General features: G+C 41.7%; 1 protein-coding gene across 3 annotated transcripts in view; it reads right to left on the reverse strand.

Moving 5' to 3' along the window:
* Nucleotides 1–2,300: 2,300 nt before the first annotated feature.
* cuedc1b (CUE domain containing 1b) overlaps nt 2,301–22,188 on the reverse strand; it is a 155,575-nt gene continuing 135,687 nt past the window's right edge. For all 3 annotated transcript variants that reach the window (XM_060847719.1, XM_060847720.1, XM_060847721.1), the window contains exons 6-11: nt 21,232–21,324; nt 19,823–19,912; nt 17,341–17,434; nt 14,742–14,800; nt 13,821–13,893; nt 2,301–10,721 (exon numbers count right to left, since the gene is read on the reverse strand). In XM_060847719.1, coding sequence (XP_060703702.1) covers nt 10,721; nt 13,821–13,893; nt 14,742–14,800; nt 17,341–17,434; nt 19,823–19,912; nt 21,232–21,324 — 410 coding nt within the window. In that variant the 3' untranslated portion in view covers nt 2,301–10,720. The remainder of the gene's footprint in view (nt 10,722–13,820; nt 13,894–14,741; nt 14,801–17,340; nt 17,435–19,822; nt 19,913–21,231; nt 21,325–22,188) is intronic.

The raw sequence follows: 22,188 nt of genomic DNA on the forward strand, positions 1-22,188 counted from the left end.
AAGATGTGCGGGTCAGGTGAATTGGCCATGCTAAATTGCCCGTAGTGTTAGGTAAGGGGTAAATGTAGGGGTATGGGTGGGTTGTGCATCGGTGGGTCGGTGTGGACTTGTTGGGCCGAAGGGTCTGTTTCCACACTGTAAGTAATCTAAAAAAAATGATGTTGGTAAAAACAGGCCTATTAACTGTGTAAAGACCTCCTCCCTATCATTTGGGGAGTTAGTGCCAAATTTGGGAGTGTTGTCTCATAGACTAATCAAGCAACAGTCTGATATGGTCATCCTCATGGATTCAACCCTTAAGGACAATTTCCCATCCCCTCCCTCACCATCCCTGGATGTGTGCTATCCCATTGGCAGGAGAGACGCAGCCCACGTGGCAGCCCAGTGGTATCATGTTAGAAGGAAATTACTCTAGGAATTCTCAACATTGACTCCAGACCCCATGAGATCTCATGCCTTCAGGTAAAACATGGGCAAGGAAACCTCCTGCTGGTTACCATATACCATCCTCCCTTGGTTGATGGATCAGTGTTCTTCCATGGAGAACAACACTTGGTGGAAGCACTAAGGGTACAATGTGGGATTTCAAAGTCCACCATCAAGAGTAGCACGACTACTGATCGAGTGGGTCCGGTCCTAAAGGACAGTACTGCTGGAATAGGTCTGCACAGTTGGTGAGGGAACTGGAAATCATACTTAACCTCATTCTTAATAAACTGCCTGCTGCAGATGCATCTGTCCATGACAATACTGGTAAGAGGGATCATCGCATAGTCCTTGGGGAGTCAAAGCTCCACCTTCATATTGAGGATATCCTCTGTCATGTTGTGTGGTACTATCACCATGCTAAATGAGACAGACTTCGAACAGATCTAGCAACTCAAGACTAGACATCCATGAGGCACAGTGGGCCATCAACAGCCCTTGACATCCAGGCTGCATTTGACAAAGTGTGGCATCAAAGAGCTCTAGCAAAGCTGGAATCAATGGGAATCAAAGAACAAACTCTTCGCTGGTTAGAGTCATACCTGGCACATAGGAAGATGGTTGTGGTCATTGGAGGTTAGTCATCTCGGCTCTAGTACATCTCTGGAGTTCCTCAGATTAGACCCCTTGGCCTGACCATCTTCTGCTGCTTCATGAACGACCTTCCCTCCATCATAAGGTCAGAAGTAGAGATGTTCACCAATAAGTGCATCATGTTCAGCACCATTCGCGATTCCTCCAACAACGAAGCAGTCTGTGTCGAAGGGTTTATGCCCGAAACGTTGACTCTTCTGCTCCTCAGATGCTGCCTGACTGGCCATGCTTTTCCAGCAACACAATCTTCGACTATGTTCCAATGCAACAAGTGACCAAGTGATAAGAAAGATTCATACCACGCAAAAGCCAACTCCAATTAGATATGATTAACCACTGCCCCTTGTGTTATGTTACCATCGCCGAAACCCCCACTAACAACATCTGGGGGAGTTACCATTAACCCAAAATCCCAGCTGGACTCACCATATAAATACTGTGGCTACAAGTGCAGGTTACAGGATAGGAATATCGTAGCAAGTAACTCACCACCTGACTCCCCAAAGCTTGTCCACCACTTCTGAAGAAGGGTCACTGGTGCCAAAATGTTAACTCTGCTTTCTTTCCACAGATGCTGCCAGATCTGCTGAGTTTTTCCAGCAATTTCTGGTTTTGTTTCTGTCCACCATTTACAACACACCGGTCATGATGGAATACTCTCCACTTGTCTGCATGGGTGCAGCTGTGGCAACACTCAAAGCTTGACATCATCCAGGATAGAGCAGCCTGCTTGATTGGGCCCACATCCAAAAGTGGTGCATCTATAATATGCACTGCAGAAATTCAAAGACAGCATCTTCCAAATCCATGATTACTTTTTATCTAGAAGGACAAAGCAGCAGGTACATGGGACTACCAAAACCTGCAGGTTCCCATTCAAGTCACTCACTCTCCTGCCTTGAGAAAATATTGCTGTTCCTTCAATGTTCTGGGTCCAATCCTGGAATTCCCTCCCTAACAGCATTGTGTGTCTACCTACAGCACATGGATTGCAGTGGTTCAAGAAGGCAGCTCACCACCACCTTCTCAAGGGCAACTACAATGGGCAATAAATGCTGGACAGCCAGGCTTGAATGAATTAAAATAAGCAAGCATCCAGTATTCCATCACAGCAATGATCTTCAGAAAATGAGATTAAAGCTGCATCTAGAATGGAATCATTTCACTTTAGTGGGACCCTGAATATTGAAAAACGAAAAACTGTTGTTGAACAAAAGGTGTGGATAATACAACACACGTTTATTATAATTGAAGGTCACTATTAACAAACAAAACAGCATTAAGTTTATTAAGAAAAAAATCAGATATGGAAATATACTCAGTTACCAAAATCACAAACTCAATCATTTTAAAAGCTCTTTGTACTTCACATACTTTTTTGTACATTAACGTAGGAGCAACAGGCATATATATGGTCATAGGTTCACATTTTCCATCTACATTCGAACATTCAAATACAATCTGAAGATATTTTTGTTATCTCACTGTTAAAACATTTTCCTTTACTCTTACGACTCTTAACAGAAGCTGATTACAACTCCGGCTGCATACTTAGGATATCATTTATTATAAAAAAAATTAATCCGAGAAATACTCATGACTAGGAGAATAAATTTGACCAACATTGGACATTTAACCCAATTTGAATTTGGTTTCTCTGAAGGACATCTGTACACAAATCATAAATCATTGTAACTTCAAACACAAAAAACTGCCAGAAAATATAATCTAATAAAAGAATCAGATTTGCAATGGTAACTAAGTCAGAGCATTATGGCATTCACAACAAACCTCAAATGATGAGCATCTGAAGAGTTATTCATTGGATGAGAAAGAGAATGCTATCAAACATAATCCAGGAAAGCAGGGGAATGACACAGTTAAAGTGAGGTTTTTAACAAGGCTTCAGGAAGACTCTCTCTCTCTCATGGGTTGCAGAGTGGTTTCGAACACTGGGGGCTAGCCTATGAGGAGGTGGAAGGAAGAGGCAAAAAGCAGTAAAATATAGATACTGAACATGCCATCGCAACAAAGCGAAGTCACCCCTTCAATCCATAGGCAAGAACCTTCATAGCAAGATTTAAGTTCTTTATCTATGCCTGTGTGGAAAGCTCATGTTCTTCCAACGCGAAACGTGGGGTGCACATGTTAAGATTGGGAGGGGGGGGGGGCAGGTGGTGTGTCATGTGAATGTGTGCACATCTGTGTATGTCTGGTTGAGAGAAAGAAAGAGATACTGGGTAGCCCATGTGAAAAACAGTGCTTGAATGGAGACTAGAGCAATATTTAAAGAAGAAACATATAAGCCATTAGTCATGTTCCACACAGCTCTCAGTAAGAGATGTGAATGCTCAGGGGATTTGTATTGTTAAACATGGGGCCCAAAACATGATTATTAGTTTAATTTTACCATAATTTATGCTTCAATAAATGATTGGTTTTATCCATTAGTCAAGTTTCAGGATCAGCTTTCTCTTAAGTGTTCATTCAGCGCAGCCTTCAATAGCTCAATTTAAAAACACCATTACCAGAAAAAACCTCCACAAAATCAGACATTATTTTCACAAAATTCCTGAATAATACAGCTTCACAAAACAAACATGTTTGAAGAGAGTCACCAGGATATCCCAGAGTGATGTACAGTTCTGAATACATTATAGCCTCAAATTAGCACCCACACTTAGGTTTTAACATTGTGCTGCCAAGGCTCAGAGAACCTGTGCCAAGCTATGAATACGACACCTCCAGGATGATATGGAGCTGTGCACAAAATTAAATGCAATTAATATTTAATTCTACATCAGATAGAGTGCTTCCAAATGGTCAGTGCTTTTTACTGGATATGAATACAATCATTCCATAAAAGAATAAACCTGTATCTAGAATCACACCAGGAAGTTATGATATGAATCTGTTATGTAGTTGAAGATATTATTGTGTTAGTAAAAATTCTTGAATTAATGGCCATCCCCGTCACAGAATCTGACAGATCGAGAGTCTTCTGCAACTGGAGTTATACCCGTTGAGTACATGACACAACTGAAACAATCTCCCACACTAAGGCAACAATGGAGCCAACTGGCTCTGCACACTCACCAAATCCAATAATTAAATCAACATCAGGTTCCTTTATAGAAACACAATAGATTTTCCTCCACCCAAGGTGCAAAAACAGCAATGGGACAGAAGAGATCAGTTTTTGTGTAACAAATCATTGTTATTGTCATATGTTGCAACTGGTGCTCCCAACAGGGAACACAACCATCCCAGAGCATGCATCTAAATCTTGCGCTACCTGCAGTCATCGACGAATATTGTGAATGATTAGACAACAGGGATACATACAGATGGATCTCCGAGCTGAAAACTTGGCAAGTAAGACTCCCAAATGTGAGGGCCAGGTTGGAAAATTGCCTCTTAATTGTCTGTATACCTGGAATTCCCTCCCTGAAACTCTCCAGCCCACTTTTACAGGATCCTTTTCAAAACCTTGGTCTTTAATCAAGATTTTAACTGGCATTTCTGATATCTCCTGCTATGGCTTGGTATCAAAATAGTTTTGCTGCAAACAAAAGAGATTCATTTGTCTCTTGTGCATTTTTTGAATTATCCAGAAGTTAGGGACTCAAAGTTACTTGTTACATTCTCAATTGCAATACCTCGGCCAATCAGAGTCAATTTGACAACCTTTTTCCCTGCTGTATTTGGAATTCCGGATGAGTGCAAGTCAAAAAGTTTCACCAACACGTCTCTCCTTTGCACAATGAAGTAGTTCTGTACAACCAATTAACTAGACGCATACTTCACCCAGCATGTCCTAATGGCACAAGCCATTATTAAGCATTCCAGACAAGTTTAATTCCATAGTAAAACCTAAAATAATGTTTGATATCTGAACATAAGGTACCACATCTATGTTCCGTCTTGTTGGGAAATCAACAAAAGCCTTCTCTTCGTGACTAATAAGTACACATCGTCCAAAGATTGTGAAGCCACTCTCTTTAAAGATACAATTGCACAGTAAACAGTGGAGAGAGGCCTGTTCAGTCCCTCCCTTGACAAAATTAGAATCGACAGGAAGGGACTATTGCTCATTAATCAATTTGCCAGTGAACAAGTTGCACTTGATTAGTTTGGCAAATGATTGATATTTTTAATGTCGTAGAATATATAGATTTTTAAACAAACAATGAATGTGCTTGTGTTGATTAAAAATTAAGTCAGATCATAACGGGGTGTCAAATAAGATTACAGAGTCTACCATGTTTAAAGGTTGTTGTCAGACTTGGGAAGAATGAGAAATGTCTTTTTTTAAAAAAATCCTGCCAGTGTATTTATAATTTATTTCTAGCAGGGGCACTTGTGTAAAATCACCTTTTCCCTATGGTTTGTGTTTTTAGCCTTTTGTCTCTTGCTGGACAGCAAGCTTCCTTGCCTGCACCAGTCTTTTGCCAATTCTGCCACTATTTAGTTCCCAGTTATGATCAATGCTCCACCTTAAGACTGCCCGTACTTAGAAATCACAGGATTAAAGTTTTAAATCTTCATTCATTCATTCTCAAAGAATGCAGCAAACAGTGAGCTCATAGGATGTCACCACAACCCTAATGGCTTCCATTTGACAGCTTTTCAAAATATAGCACACAGAAACCAGCCGAAGATACCTTTCTGCATTACCAACCCTGTAGTTCCAGGTGTCTCCTGGAATTCAAGATTTAATCTCCAGGGGACTTCTGTCAGCAAACACTGGAAAAATCAGAGGAGATCTTAAACATAATGTGTATTTTCTTCATTTTCTTTCAACAGCTTAGTGAATGTTCTGTGAATTCTTACCCTTACAATAACACTCATCCACTGTTCTACTAATTAATTCACTTGTTCCAAATGACCTACAACAATGCTCCAATGTAGTTAAAAATGATTCATTTATAAATTTATTCCAATTATAACTTAGCATCACAGTTAAAACAGAACATTCTTTTACCAATCCCTATACAAATAATGGCTCTGGATGAATAGTCTAATATTTATGAAAGGTAATCTTATCTAGAAACACCTGAACTCAGACCTGCAGAAGCATGCATAGTCACTGGAGCCCATCCAGTAGATAATACTGTTGTATTATAAATTACAGGAAAATGTTACAGTAACCTTAATTCTCAGAATTTTCAGACAAACATTTGATTATTCATTGATGGCTCTGTTGGCACAGATGCACACCACATCAGGCTGGGCACTATCTCCCATGGGACAGAAGGGAATCTGGAATGTAAGTCAATGAATGGCCCAATGGTCAGGTGAGCAGTCAGAAACAGAGCTCGCAGATTGATGTGAAAAAAAGAAAATGCCTTTCTAAAGCAGGATAAGTCAGTTACCAAACTAATCAACAGGCACCTCCCTCGAAAACAAGCTTCAAATATACCTTCTCAGAACCCAACACTGTACCAAAAACACCTCAACAAGAGGAATGATGGAGTTGGACAATATTCAATAACACAGTTTGTAACAGAGCAGCTCTAAATAATTAGTTCAGGGAACATGAGATGCATCATGGTCAATTTGGATCAAACATTCTTCAAAGACTAACAGATTCAAACATTCTTCTGAGCGTCTTCAAGTGATGCAGCAGCACAATATTTTACGGATCTGTCAAGGCTGCAGCATTTCTACTCCTAGCTTTCCATATTCTTTTCTCCAGTGTTCCCTGTCTTGCAGCATGTGACTCTCGCTAGCCTTACCTAATAACGAGAAATTCAAAACACTGCACACAATTTTACCTTGTTCATTCTAATCACTTCACTCCAACATTAAGAGCTCAGTTGCACTTCCTTTTCCCCAATTCCATTGACTCCCACGGGCAGGACCTCTGATGATTCCAAAAATGGGAAGAAAGAGTGCTATCTTGGCCACCCTTTAAAATGGTAATGGGGCAAAAAAAGCAATAGTCATTCCGTTTCCAATCACCAGCTTTTTTCTGTCTTTCTTCCTGGTTTGATTGAAAAGTATGTGCCCAATTTCTGGGACAGACACCCTGGGGGATAGCCACACTCTCTATAAACATAATTGCATATGATAATTAAAAAGAAAACCTTGTTGCACTGAAGTTGGGTCCATCATCGAGTGACATGCATTTCCATTTGCTACTTCTCATTACATTTGGAGTTTTTGATCCTTATGCCCCTACTTCATATTCTTGTGAGGTACTTGGTGACCAAAGGTATCGCCATGGCCTCCAACCATACTGTCCTTTGGTCAGTCACTAAGCTATAGTGCAGCATAAAAACCCCAGGTGGAATTCTCTTTGTCCAATTTGACAGTCATCTTGGTGGCTAACACTAACAACTCCGAACCTTCCTAATCTGAGGGGAGCTTGTCTCAACACAAGAATTAGTTAAATCTAGTAGCAAAACCTCCGATTCCAAATCTGTGGTGCTACATTATAATGTGGTACATCATCAACCACCAGAATCCTTACATTTAAGTGAATGAGCAGCCCTTCCAATACCGGCATAGGGAATACTGCAATTTAACAAATTAACTCGCAGTCAACTACAATATGTTTTATCTCACGAAAGTCAGCAAAGTTTATGGACTATAATCCATCTATAAGTTTACTAGTTGTAAAGACATTTTTGACAGTGGTGCTGATCGATTCTTATACCTCACCATAAATCCTGAATGAGCTGTAACAGATTCCATGCTGTGACTTTACACCAGGTACAACTTCTGTCGATTACATATCTATTAAAGAACACCTTTTGACTGCAAAACATTTCCCCTCAATTTCTACTTGCTGCATTTGAGTAGCGATGATGATACATTAGGTCCGGGCCCTTCTGGGCCTGGTAAGTATCCAGTACTGTCAAATTCAGCATTTGATGCGATGGAAAAATACAGTAAGGTGTAACTTCGAGGTAGAAGATGGGTCTTGTCCTAAGAAGGAAAACTCCAGGCTTTGCCCGATTTCTTTCAGGTTCTTGCACGTGCGTTTTATTTGGCAAAACAAGCGGCTCTTTATTCTTTTCCTCCAATTATCACTACTAATTCTGGCTGCTTCAGAAATAAGCCTGGCAGAAGCCAGTTCAGTGTCATGTTGACACTAGATTGTGTGGTTGGTCTACAACTGTAGCTCCCTTACATCCACCCCAAGGTCAGACATTGGAAGCTATCCTACATTCAGTTATCTGAAGGGTCTTCAGGAACATTCGTCAGTGTCCAGGCTTTCCCTGTAGTGGAGGTGACCCCAGCTTTGGAAGAAAGTTGTGACATCAGCAAATGGTCTGCATTCATAATCACAAGTGAATGCTCCCTTCCAACAGTGGAGTTATTTTCTTGCCTAGCGTTGCTCACTGTTCACATCAGAACAAATCATTTACAATGATTCGCTAACTCGCACTGGCCCATCCTAAATGAGTGGCTGTTTTAATATTAAGGTCACTCTGAAATGGATTCTACTCCTGAAGAGGTCAGAGACAGGAACTTGACACGTTGTCCAGGTCAGGTACTGTGTTTAACTGATACACATCCCATTTACATATGCATCATTGCATTTGACCCAAGCTGTCTGTCCTCATTTTAATGTTCTACAGCAGTCTTATTCATTTTCTTTCTCAATTTTACATGTACAACAGCTGAAACCTGTTGTAGTAGCCATTCCCACCCCTTCCAGCCACCCTTTCTCTGATCTACATGGGAATCAGCAGAATTGACAAGTATTAGATATGGGGATAGAAAAAAAATGATTCCTGTGAATTCTCTCGAGAGATTGTAAATTATTTAAAATAAAATATTAAATTTGCCTCCAGACTTCCAAATTAACGTATCAATCTCTGAATTGTTTCTTTCCTCAGAGTATGTTGGATGAGAGGTTGGCCGAGGATTTCAAACGGTTCCACTTGAGAGATGCCCACCAGATTATTTAATTCACTCTTACCAGATGTTTAACCAGATAGTCAGTATAGCACAAGTAATACGTTGGTTAAAAAAAGGTGACTTACAATGGATTCTATCCAAAGCAGGTTCCTGGGGTCTAGATATGTAGATATCTTTCATGTGCTTTCTTTAATTTTCTCAAAGTGTGCTGTAATATTCATGCATACAATCTTAAAAAACAGCAACTTTGGGGAAAAAAAAGGTTTATTTCTCACAAGTGTAACCCTTTTGCCACCACTGAATTCCACTTTTTAAAAAAAATTAAAGCTGAGCAGGTCATCTTGTGCAGTAGCACTGCAAATTTCTTTGCAACATTTTTGCTAGCAATCTCAAACAAGTGAGCTTTACACAGCAACCAGACAATTTCATACCTCAGCATTTTAATTTATTTTCCTCCTGTTCTTTTTTAAAATGGTGAAAAGGCAGATAAATGATCCATTGTCAAATTATTACTTAAACTGGAAGCAGCTGCAAGGAGTATCTAAAAGTCCTTTTTTTTATAATTGCTGTTTGAGGCTCAAGTCCTCCTCAAAGGCCTACCTGTGTGCAAGCCTGGCCAGAATTTTTTCGGTTCAATTGCCATGGTTACACATCTGTCTCCCCACTATACGACTGAAGGAAATGAAGAAATGGGTGACATTCAACTGGAATATAAACAAAGGTGAACAACCTGACAAAGGGAGGAACAGAACCAATTGGATTTTCTGCCATATTTTTTGATTTTCCATAGCTCAGGCTAGCTGATGTGAAAGGGTTGAACAGAATTTTGAAAGCATTACAAAATTCCTCATCAGTTTGAATCGCTGGGTGGGTTCTGTTCCTCACATCACACATGTCCACACAGTAAGAGGGCACTTTAAACTGTGGTTCATATGCTGTACAGTCTCTTTCACTGTGAGCTGCAGTGATCTGTTTTAATACTAGTATCAGACAAGACATCCTGCTGACAAATGATCATTCTGGCCGAGTGTCCAACTGATGTTTTTGTGGTGGGGTGGGATTGCGATTCGATGTTACAAAGGCCCCAGAAGCTCCATATCCATCGATGTTTACCATAACAATCAAATGGCTCTTCACTTCAGTCCATCCTGTTGCACTACAATCTAGTATTTCTTTTAAAAAAAAAGGAAAATAACAAACTGGCCCAGTAATTACAACAGAAACATTTACATAATCGAATACGTTCTGGCTTATTGAATGGGCCTGTTAATTAATACAGTATATCATTAGGCACACAACCACCAATAAGGACATCATTTGACAGTGAGCTAAGGAATTATGCTGCCTTAGTTGAATCAAACAGCAGCTCAAATGGAATACACTTCAATGCCTGCAGTCGGCCTGTTCTATCAAAAAATATTGTAATACATATAGTTTAAAAACTAGGCTCAGCCCTCTACCAGTTGCTCTTAACCATTGTGAGTCAGGGTTAGGACTATGGCAAGGTCTAGATAGAAAAATCTGGACATCTATAATTTGATGAGTTAAACAGATAATTAAAAATAAAAATGTGAATACACCCAAACCCTGCACTTACAATGGTGGTGGATGGGTATCTCTTATTTTTTTTCCATTTAATTATGCCTTATTCATTACAGAAATTATTAAAAAGCAGATGAAGAGATGTCGCGAACTTCATCTGTGAAGAATAATAGTCCTTTTTGCCTAATCACTGAAAACAGCTCCTTCAGCAGAAAAGGTGTCAGGATCTGTAGGAAAAGAGCATCCGAAAACGTGATTAAATGTTAAGCCAAGTAATGATAATAATTCACTTCATATATCGACTTTTAAAACAGAGATAGCAGCAGACTGAGCAAAGAAATTAATTTTTGAGGATTTAATAATGCTGGTTAAAACTCAGGTTTCACAAATTACTAGTTTTCTTCTGTTGTGCAAAAACAATTGTGGAACACTGAACTGCGGCTCCTCCTCACACTACCTGGAAAACAGGATAGGGCTCCAACAGGAGCTGAGGGAGCAACAAAGAATGGCAACTGAATATTATTATTTGAGTAGTTAAATTTAATATTTTTTTTCAGAAACTCAGGCTTCCAGCTCAGCATAGCAGACATCGCAAGTATGACTGGAAAAAACAGATAATCAATAACCAATCTACAGTTGGCCCACTAATATAATTTATTGTATCCGTTGCTCCTGATGTGGTCTCCTCTACATTGGGGAGACTGGGCGCCTCCTAGCAGAGCACTTTAGGGAACATCTCCGGGATACCTGCACCAATCAACCACACCGCCCCATGGCCCAACATTTCAACTCCCCCTCCCACTCTGCCGAGGACATGGAGGTCCTGGGCCTCCTTCACCGGGAGGAAGAACGCCTCATCTTCCGCCTCAGAACACTTCAACCCCAGGGCATCAATGTGGACTTCAACAGCTTCCTCATTTCCCCTTCCCCCACCTCACCCTAGTTTCAAACTTCCAGCTCAGCACTGTCCCCATGACTTGTCCGACCTGCCTAGCTCCTTTTCCCCTATCCACTGTACCCTCTCCTCCCTGATCTATCACCTTCATCCCCTCCCCCACTCACCCATAGTATTCTATCCTACTTTCTCCCCACCCTCCTCTAGATTATCTCTCCACGCTTCAGGCTCACTGTCTTTATTCCTGATGAAGGGCTTTTGCCCGAAACGTCGATTTCGCTACACCTTGGATGCTGCCTGAACTGCTGTGCTCTTCCAGCACCATTAATCCACATCAAACATTAGTTATAAATGCCTTTGAAATTGTGAAAGAATAATAAGACTGACCCAGGGAGTTACAGGAAATGCTCAGTTTTGAGATATCAATAAACAATGATTGTCTGAAGCATCCAACACTTGATAATGGCACAATAAGCATTTGGGAAAGCCAGCGAAAAAAAAATCGTATCATCTCCGAATGAAAATAAAATCACAAGGTACTCCTACAAGTCATGAGCTGGAGAGGTGCTCACATACCCAACCCTTCCAGACTCTGCCAGAATTAGGTTCTGGGCACCCCAGGGCTGTCACCATAACAACTGTGGGCATCAGCCGCCAACTAAAAATCACATAATAGCTTTAGGTTGTCATTACTATTGTGTGCTATTCTGGTCTCCTTCCTATCAGAAAGATGTTGTGAAACTTGAAACGGTTCAGAAAAGATTTACAAGGGTGTTGCCAGGATTGGAGGATTTGAGCTATAAGGAGGCACTGAACAGGCTGGGGCTGTTTTCCCTGGAGCGTCGGAGGCTGAGGGGTGACCTCATAGAGGTTTACAAAATTTTGAGGGGCATGGATAGGGTGAGTCTTTTCCCTGGGGTCAGGGAGTCCAGAACTAGGGGGCATAGGTTTAGGGTGCGAAGGGAAAGATATAAAAAAGACCTAAGGGGCAACTTTTCCACACAGAGTGTGGTATATGTATGGAATGAGCTGCCAGAGGAAGTGGTGGAGGCTGGTACAATTGCAACATTTAAGAGGCATTTGGATGGGTATATGAATAGGAAGGGCTTGGAGGGATATGGGCCGGGTGCTGGCAGGTGGGACTAGATTTGGTTGGGATATCTGGTCGGCATGGACGGGTTGGACCGAAAGGTCTGTTTTCATACTGTACATCTCTATGACTCTACTGGGATTAACCCTGGGCCATTCACAACAGCTGCCAACCTGTGGGTTGGGGAGGCATGTGGGGCTCCACCAAAGTGCCTGGTGAACGACAATATTTGGTAGTTAGCAAAGCGAATTGTGAAGTGGAATCAAGGAGCCTGCAAAGGAATACTAAAGGTTAAGCGAGTGGATGAAGATTAGGCAATTGGAGTACAATGTAGGAAAATGGTAATTGTCCATTTTAGCAGAAAGAATAAAAAAGCAGCATATTATCCAAATGGTGAGAGGATGCAGAGAGCTCTTGGTGTCCTAATGCATGAATCACAGAAAATTGCTGTGCAAGTACAGCAATTAATCAGGAAAGCTAATTGAATGTTATGGTTTATTGTGAGGAAAATTCACTGCAAGTGTAGGGAGGTTTTCCTTCAGTTACACAAGACATTGGCGAGACCACATCTGGACTGCCGTGTACAATGCTGGTCACTATACTTAGGGAAGGATGTAAATACATTGGAAGCAGTTCAGAAGTTTACAAGACTAATACTTGGAATGAGTAGATTGGCTTATGATGAAAGGCTAGACAGGCTAGGAGTTTAGAAGAGTCAGAGGTAACTCAACTGAAACATATAACATCCTGAGGGGATCTGACTGGAACAAGAGCAAAAGGGTATTTTCTCATGAGGAAGAAATGAGATCTTGAGGTCTTCATTTAAAAATAAGGGGCTGCCCACTGAAGACAGAGATGAGGAAACACTTTATTTCCTCCCAGAGAGTTCAGACTTTTTGCAGTTTCCTTCTTCAAAGGGCAGTGGAGGCAGAATTTTAAGGCAGAGGGAGATAAATTCTTGATTACCCAAAGGAATGAAATATTGTCGTGGATGGGCAGTAATGTAGAGTTGAGGTTAAAATCAGATCGGCTGTGATTTTGTTGAACAGCAGAGGAGGAACAAAAGGCCAAGTGGCCTCTTCTCCTTCATATATTTGTAACCACAACAGCCACAGTAAATACCTACCATATGCATTCAGCTAAATATAAATAACATACCATTCGCAACTCCCTCACCCAGGTATGTGAGTGATTTGCTGAAATTGTGACAGCTAATGGTTTTTGCATATTAATTCAAGAGGTTTTGATGTCCAGAGATCTACATAGTGATTGGCCCTTTATCCCACTCCACACTCCTGTCAGGAAGTTGATATTGAAACAGATCCACTTCTTTAACCTCACCATGACTGTCCATCCTTATCTTCTTCATCTTCCTCCTGTAAGGGCTGCTGCTTCCTGAACTGGATATCTTCATCTGAAAGAGAAACACCAATACATCGCATAGTAGGGCAGCCTTGAGGGGACAAATGTGTTACTCCTGCTCCTATTTCTTATGCTCCTACAAACTAGTGTAATTATTAATGACTAAACTGTCAGCCAAGCCCTGGAGGAACAATTCAAATAAAAGCAAAATACTGCAGATGCCGTATGTCTGAAACAAACACAGAACAATGCTGGAGAAACTCAACAAGTCTGGCAGCAGCATATCTGGAGATAGAGAGTTAACGTTTCAACAGAGTTAATGTTTCAAGTCCAGTTGGAGTCTTCTTCACAAGTTTGAAAGAATCATCTTACTGGACTTGAAACTTTAACTCTCTTTCTCTCTCCCCACATACATCCAGCCCTGCTGAGTTTTCTCCAGCATTTCCGGTGTTTGTTCCGGCAGAAGCCATATCTCACTAAATACCTCGCCTTGCTGGGCTCTTGTTCAAACTTTAAATGTGAAAATTTTGCTAAAATTTACATTTTTATCTACTTAATCCACAGTTAAGCCGAACTGTTCCTCCTACCTCTGCTTCTAATTTTAACACTCATCAACTGTCTTTTGATGGCAATATGGTTCCCAGATGATCCCAACCTAGCTCGCTCTTTGCTTTCCTGCCTGCTTAAAGTCTGTGCCATAACATATCCCCTTGCTGCAGGCCAAAGATCACAGCAGTTCTCCATCTTACTGTTAGCTGAAAAGGTAAAAACAACTTCCATGTGCATCATTCCCAACAGCAGAGCGCTACTCGAGAGAATTGGAAAGACCCCCTATGGCTCTCCTTGACAATTCCATGACCTGCTGACACATGAAAAGGTTACAACATGCAGATGAATTACCACAAGAATTCCCTTCTACATCGTCGAGGAGGTTTGCTGTTGAGGCTGCTGTTCCGAGACTGTATAGCCGGACGAGTGAAGGAAAATTGTTAAAATAGAGTACTTCACTGACATCTACATAATGGCAATTTCAGTTACTCCTGTACAACACCAGCCTGCCTCTGTCCAGCTCACTGCACTGTAAAGTATCATTATTTATAAAGTTTATTGCATGGTGTTGTTTACATCTCCTGCAAATGATCAGGCTCTGACACAGAATGCTTCTAACCAGCTTACTATTGAAGGTGTGGGCCTCAATACAGATATTTTTAAGCAATCCATTCAGACATGTTACAACACACCTCCAGAACAGGGAGGACTTGAACCACGGCATCCTGGCTCAGAGGTAGAGCACTACCACTGCAATGCAGGAGCTCTACATGTGCATGAATATATATTGCTTCCTCTTGGTCTAGCTATGTTGGAATTGGTGGCTCATTGTGGATGTAGGGTGTAGGTTCTCAAAATTCGTTGATGGCTCATTCTCACGACTTCTTTCCCCCTTGTACCCCGGCCCTCTTCCCCCCGTCACGTAAATTGCAGAAGATTAGAGGCAGTGCAAGGGCCAGAAGCCAAAGATGCTTTTGGGGGAGGTGTAGATGATACTTGTGCTGGGGAGGGGATGGGATCAGAGTTTTATTTGATACAGTCCAAGTGAATGGCATGGTGGCACAGTGTTTAGCACTACTGCCTCACAGTGCCAGAGACCTGGGTTCAATTCCTGCCTCATGCAACTGTGTGTGTGGAGTTTGCACATTCTCCCCGTGTCTGCGTGGGTTTCCTCCAGGTGCTCTGGCTTCCTCCCACCAGGTTAGGTGAATTGGCCATATTAAATTGCCCATAGTGTTAGGTGAAGGGGGAATGGGTCTGGGTGGGTTGCACTTCGGTGTGGACTTGCTGGGCCGAAGGGCCTGTTTCCACACTAAGTAATCTAATCTAGTGAAGGATGTCTAAATCATGAGGGTGCCGGGTCTGCTTAAGTAAGTGTGCCACTTTGACTTGAGAGAACAAAGGTGGAGATCATAACTAGAGGACTAGGCTGGAAGGGTAGCAGAGAGAGAGCGAGAGCGAGAGAGAGAGAGAAGCAACCATTAAGATTAGGGAGTGGTTGCGCAAACTTCTCTTCATTACTGAATCGAGTCTGATTAAAGTCTCCTTTTCCAGCTCAGTCAATTCCAGATCTTGGGTTTCTTCAATCTTCACTTTTGATAAACCTCAGGCCAAAGTAACTGTCCTGCCTTCTACTCTATGCAACCAAGAATTACACGAGCATTCAAAGGGAAAATATTTACCTGAAGCTGGGGAAAAAGCAAGAACTGTGGGATTAGCAGGAAAACCGTGAATAAGACGGAGGAAGCTACAAAGGAATATGGATAGGGTAAAGAGTGGGGGGAGCAGGATCTGGGAAATGGAAAAATATAAAATAGTACAATTTGACAAGAAGAATAAAAAAAAATCTCAATGATGAGTGACTGTCGAACTCTGAGATGCAGAGAGATTTGGTTGCCCCAGTGAACGAATCACAAATGTAGGTATGGCAAGCGATAATATAATGTTACTGTTTATTGCAAGGAGAAATAAGTGCAAAATTAGGGAGGTTATGCTTCAGTTACACAGGTTATTGGTTTAGACCACATCTGGAGTACTAGGTACAGTTTTGGACTCCTTATTTAAGGAAGGATGTACATGTTTTGAAGTAGTGTTCCTGCATTTTTTTTCTGATATATAGACCTCAAGGTCCCAGCATGGCAGAGATTTCTGGAACTGCACGTCAACACTGGGCACGGCACTGAGTGCGGACACTCAAACAGTTTTACTGGGAATGGTACTGAGTGCGGACCCTCAGGCAGGTTTACTGGGAATGGTACTGAGTGCGCACCCTCAGGCAGGCTTACTGGGAATGTTGGTTGAAAGCAGTTCAAAAGGGATTCACTGGAGTGGTATCCGGAATGAGGGAGTTGTCTTATGAGCACAGTCTGGGCAGGGTATATTTGTGTCTGGTGCAGTTTAGAACGGTAAGAGGTGACTTGTTTGAAACATGCAAGATCCTGAGAGGTTTTGACATGTGGATATGTCAACGATGTTTCCTTTTGTTGGAGAATCTAGAACCAGGGGTCACTGTTTTAAAAGGAATAGGCTCCCATTTAAGACCGAGATGAGAGTTGTGTTCTCTCACGGCTGGTCATGAGTCTTTGGAACTCTCTTCCACAATCAAAGCAGTCATGAGCTTATTGAATGACAGAGCAGCCTCAAGGGGTTGAGTAAGTCTATTTCTGCTCCTAATTTGTACTTTTGTACTAACTGAGTAACTCACCACAAGAAGTTGCACTGGCAAATTATGGCCTCCAATGCTGAATGATCTCTGCTATTTTCCCCTACTGTGAGACTTGGGCCGAATGTTTCGTTTTCCAATAAGAAACACATACAATCAAGTGGAGTTATTTCCAAACAGGAATCCTGATTTTCCAAGGCACATCGATCAGTTACAGGCTGCTGACTCAGACTGGGCCTTGACCCATCACTTTTTACCATCAAAAAAGAGAGAGTGATTAAAGGATACGTGTGATGTTTTAAGGAGTGCTTTCGCTTCAACTTTCTCATTTTTGTCTTCTCAGAGAAAGCACGGGCCAGCTCGAAAAGTTTCTTCCTCGTCGCTGAAAAATGCAGGCATTGCGTCAGCTCTCTCCCGAGTTTGAGATTGTTATGGTTTTATGGTTATCATTATGCATCCAAACATCCACAGCTCCTCGCTCTCATCCACTAACAATAACAGCAGTTCTAAGACTGCAGGAAATATCCAATGGACAGCTAAAAATGAGATTTCAAAGCAGACTCTTCTAAAACTGTAATAAAAATATAACCAGGCTTTTTGTTTTCTGTAAGAATGAATCCTACCGAAGACAGACTTGTGGTGCACTGGTAGCACCTTTGCATTTGGGTCAGAAGGTGCAAATCCCACAGTGGGGCGACACGGTGACTCAGTGGTTAGCACTGCTGCCTCACAGCACCAGGGACCCGGATTCGATTCCAGCCTTGGGCCGATTGGCTGTTTGGAGTTTGCACATTCTCCCCGTGTCTGTGTGGGTGTTCAGGTTAGGTGAATTGACCACACTGAATCACCCATCATGTTTCCCAGGGCAGAAATGGCTAACACGAGGGGTTATAGTTTTAAGCTGGTTGGAGGAAAGTATAGAGGGGATGTCAGAGGCGGGTTCTTTACACAGAGAGTTGTGAGAGCGTGGAATGCGTTGCCAGCAGCAGTTGTGGAAGCAAGGTCATTGGGGACATTTAAGAGACTGCTGGACATGCATATGGTCACAGAAATTGGAGGATGCATACATGAGGATCAACGGTTGGCACAACATTGTGGGCTGAAGGGCCTGTTCTGTGTTGTACTGTTCTATATTCAGGGGATGTGTGGGCTAGCTGCATTAGTCAGGCGTAAAAGTGGGGTGGGGGAAGTGGGTCTGGGTGGACTTGTTGGGCCAAAGGGCCCACTTCCACTCAGTGGGGATTCTAATTACTTGTTCGCCACAGAAGGAGCAGCTGTGACGCAGTTCAAAGGTCTGATAATCAGCAATACTCTTCCCACCACTTCCACACTTTTCCTCATAAGGAAAAAAGTGTGCATGCAAAGATACGCTAAAAAAAATCTTGATGTGTACCTCCACTTTGACAGATTTAGTTTCATTATAAACACGCATGAAAAATTTAGGAATGGTTAAATGTGAAGGTAATGGGGTTTTTCAACAAGGAACAGAGTCCAAAATTATGGCGGAGCAACTTCTCTGCCCTGGAAAAGGTGTCAAACATTTGTGGGGAAGAATTATGATAAAATAAATTCCACTGAAAACTCTCTTTGGAAGCATTTTTTAAACTGACATTTCACCTTCTATCTTAATCCTATATGTATTACCCAAGATCTAGCTCACCCAGAGTAAAATGAGTAAATCATGAAGTGCTTTTTACTTCCTGGCTCGGTGTGAGAGAGAATACTTCAAATTGACTGTTTTCTTCACCTGCTTGTTGACCTTACTGCCGCTGAGTGTGAACATTTGCTTCCAGCATCAGCTCAAGGCAGAGTAACAGTGGGAAAGGGAAATCCACTCGAGAGAGACAGCCTGATCTTTTGTTGAGGTCATTGGTGGATACTGTCAGTTTGGCATTCATCACAAAAATCCCAGCAGGAAAAGTGGGAGGATGGGGGAGGTCGTGGACCTGGAGAGCTGTTGAAATAACAGTCGTACAGGTACAAAAGACATCTCAGAAATCTTGCATCTTATGGGTCTACTGCTGGCAGTACCTTGGCCTCACAATACTTTTCGTTTGGCCACATTGATCCATAATGACAAAATGAAAATTGCGTGCACTTAAAGGGCCTTGCAATTGATCCCATATCCATCAATGTGGAGCATGTGCTCTGCAGACCCCACTGCTGCCTTCACATTCAAATTCTGATTGCTTGTCTTATAACCCCACTGGGTCCAGCTCCAACTCTATAATCTTTAGTTCTGGATTTCCCAATCAACAGAAAGAGTTTTCCCATTGACCCTATTTGTTCCCTCTAATATCTTGAAAACTCTGATCAAATCATCTTGTAGTGATTTGAAATGAGGTCAGCCAGGTGGATCTCATGGAATAAGAGTTCCTTGATTGGGGCGGTTATCCTGGTCACACCCGGGAGTCCGAGCTGACAGACATAAACAGGAGTGTCAGAGATTCTGTTCACTCTAAATTAGCTGGAGCAGTGTCATGGCCTATGCACATGTAAATAAAGGATGATTTGGTGATGTGATACCAGCTTCTTACCCTTTAAAAGTAATACAACCACTAGTTTCCAGGTACCATGTTGAAAACAACACTTTGTCAATGTCAGGGGAAGCTGAACAAGTGCTTGAGGGAAAAAGTAATGTGTTGATATGGTCAGATACCCTATGGTAGGAGCTGTTGCTGGATTGGAATGCCAATCATAGGCTAGTGGTGCTGCAAGGTCCGTTTCTGTGCTAGGATAAATATTAAGTAATGATTTTAGATAAACTCACATTTTCCCATGTGTTTCAGTTTGTCCCTGAACATGGCATCATCAAATACTAGATTGCTCGATTCCGCGACACCAGAGGCACCAGAATCAACTGCAGCAAATGGGAGACAAAAGAGTTAAGGTTTTACATCCAGATATTTTCTCATCACATCTTTATGGCTGTTCATCAGAATGCAGCTATCCATGGCACCAGCACTGTAGAACAACCATTAAGGAGAATCATTTTATCTCTGTCAATAGGCTGACGTTAAATCATTCCATAATGACTGGTCTAGACAGTAATTCAAGTCTTATTTTTATTCATTCAAGGCTAAAGTGAAACAAACGGAAATTAAAATTTTGTAACCTGGAATTTCTCCTTAATTCAGCCCAATTCACTTTTAATTATTTCATTCAGTAAATATTTATTTTAAAATGACATATCATTGCAGTAAAGCAAAGAGAGCAAGTAATTTGCACACCTCTAACTTCCCAGAAATAATTCGAACAAAACGCCTATCAAAGCAACTGTTGGATGTCCAAAGGAAAAAGCCAGGCCCTGTAATCTTAACTCTAAAATGGCCACGGTTGTGGAGGAGGATAAAGGCATTCCAAAGCTTTCCTTGATTGGCCAGCATTGATACTTTAGACTAAAGGGAGCTTGTATCAAGTGTTTGAAGTGGCAGCAGTGTGCCTAACAAACTGCTTAAAGTCACAGGAGAGTGGGAATTATCCTCACCACCATTTGGTTGAAACATGTAGGATTGTGAGGGGGCTTGACATGTAGAGGGGTTGTTTGCCCTTGCGGGAGAGTCTGCGGCCAAGAGAACACAACATCACAATTAGGCGCAGTCCATTTAAGAAAGAGGTGAGAGTTGATTTCTCTTGAAAGTGGTGTATCTGTGGAATTCTTTACCGCAGCTGGTTGTCAAGGATGGGTTGTTAACCATATTCATGGCTGAGATAGGTTTCTAAATGTTAGGAGAATGAAGGATTATGGGAATAACGCAAAAAAAAGAGTTGAGGATGATGAGATCAACCACCATTTACTTTAGAGGAGAGCGTTAACCACCGAGTGACAGCTAACGTTCGGAGCAATGACAATATCATTTTCAACTGGAAGAGGTGAAGATCTCTCTCTCAGAGTTTAAGTCTTGAGCTCCTCCTTTTCTGAAGACAAGACAGACACAGCCCACAAGCTCATTCCATCAAGGCAGTGGCTTGCTGTTGAATATACTTGTAAATGATCACCAACACTAAACTAAGTGGCTCATCAACATGCAGGGTAATTTATCAAAAGGAGAGAAGAGAGATAAATCATTAAGGCTATACGGATCTCATTAGGCATCCAGCAGTAAATCACTGAAGTCTAACAAAGGCTAATAATAAACCAAATGAATTACGCTGATTGGAAATTAATGGTTTATTTACCTGGAACTGCTGAGGGCAAACTAATGCTGCCAGAGGGCAAAGGCTCATTTGCGCTGTTGGACTTTGATTTTTTTGACTCATACTTTAGCCGGTCTGGGAAAAGAAAACAAGATACAATGTACTCAGTACTCAAGTTGATTTTAATTGCAATTAATCCCACAGGTAATCTCGATTCTAATAACAAATTGTTTCAAATCAGCTGTGAATCCTAGATCAACTACAGTATCCAGCTGGTAGCCAATATAGGCTGGATTTCGATATTTACACATATCCACCACATATAAAGGCACAGCAGCATTGTGGGAATGTTATTGGACTATTAATCCAGTCTTAGACTAATGCAATCATAAATTCAAATTCCACATGGGAGTTTGAAGTCAATTCAGTAATGAATCCGGAACAAAATGCTTGTATCATTAAAATAACCATGAAACCACCCAATTAATATGAAATCTCAACTGGTGCAGTTTAGGAAAGGAAATCTGCCATTCTACTAGAGACTCAAGACTTACAACAATGTAGTTAGTTCCTAACTGCCCTCTGAATGGCCTAACAACTCGCTCATTTCATGGACAATTAGAGAAGGGCAACAAATTATGACCTGGTGAGCAGCATTCGCTGTTCCAAACACAAACATAAAAGCAGGTCAGAAAGTCTCCTCACCTTAGAGTCTGGGGTGAGGCAAGACATCCACAAGAAGCATATGGAGGAGATACGGTCAGCCTAGCTCATCCAACCCAAACTCAACAGTTCCCACAATATAGCAGTCAAGAGGGCAGTGGTTTCCATGACCATTCCACGAACTGGTCAGTTATGAAGGTGAGCTTGAACCTGCGTTTTCCTGTCTTGCTATTATGGCTTTGTTAGGACATTACAACTGGGCTTGTGAACAAAGGCCCAGAGGCGGGGATTGGCAAGACTCCCAGTCCTAATCACCAAACAACGATAGCTAGGGCC

This window comes from Hemiscyllium ocellatum, chromosome 31 (assembly GCF_020745735.1).
Source record: "Hemiscyllium ocellatum isolate sHemOce1 chromosome 31, sHemOce1.pat.X.cur, whole genome shotgun sequence".
NCBI classification, from domain to species: domain Eukaryota; kingdom Metazoa; phylum Chordata; class Chondrichthyes; order Orectolobiformes; family Hemiscylliidae; genus Hemiscyllium; species Hemiscyllium ocellatum.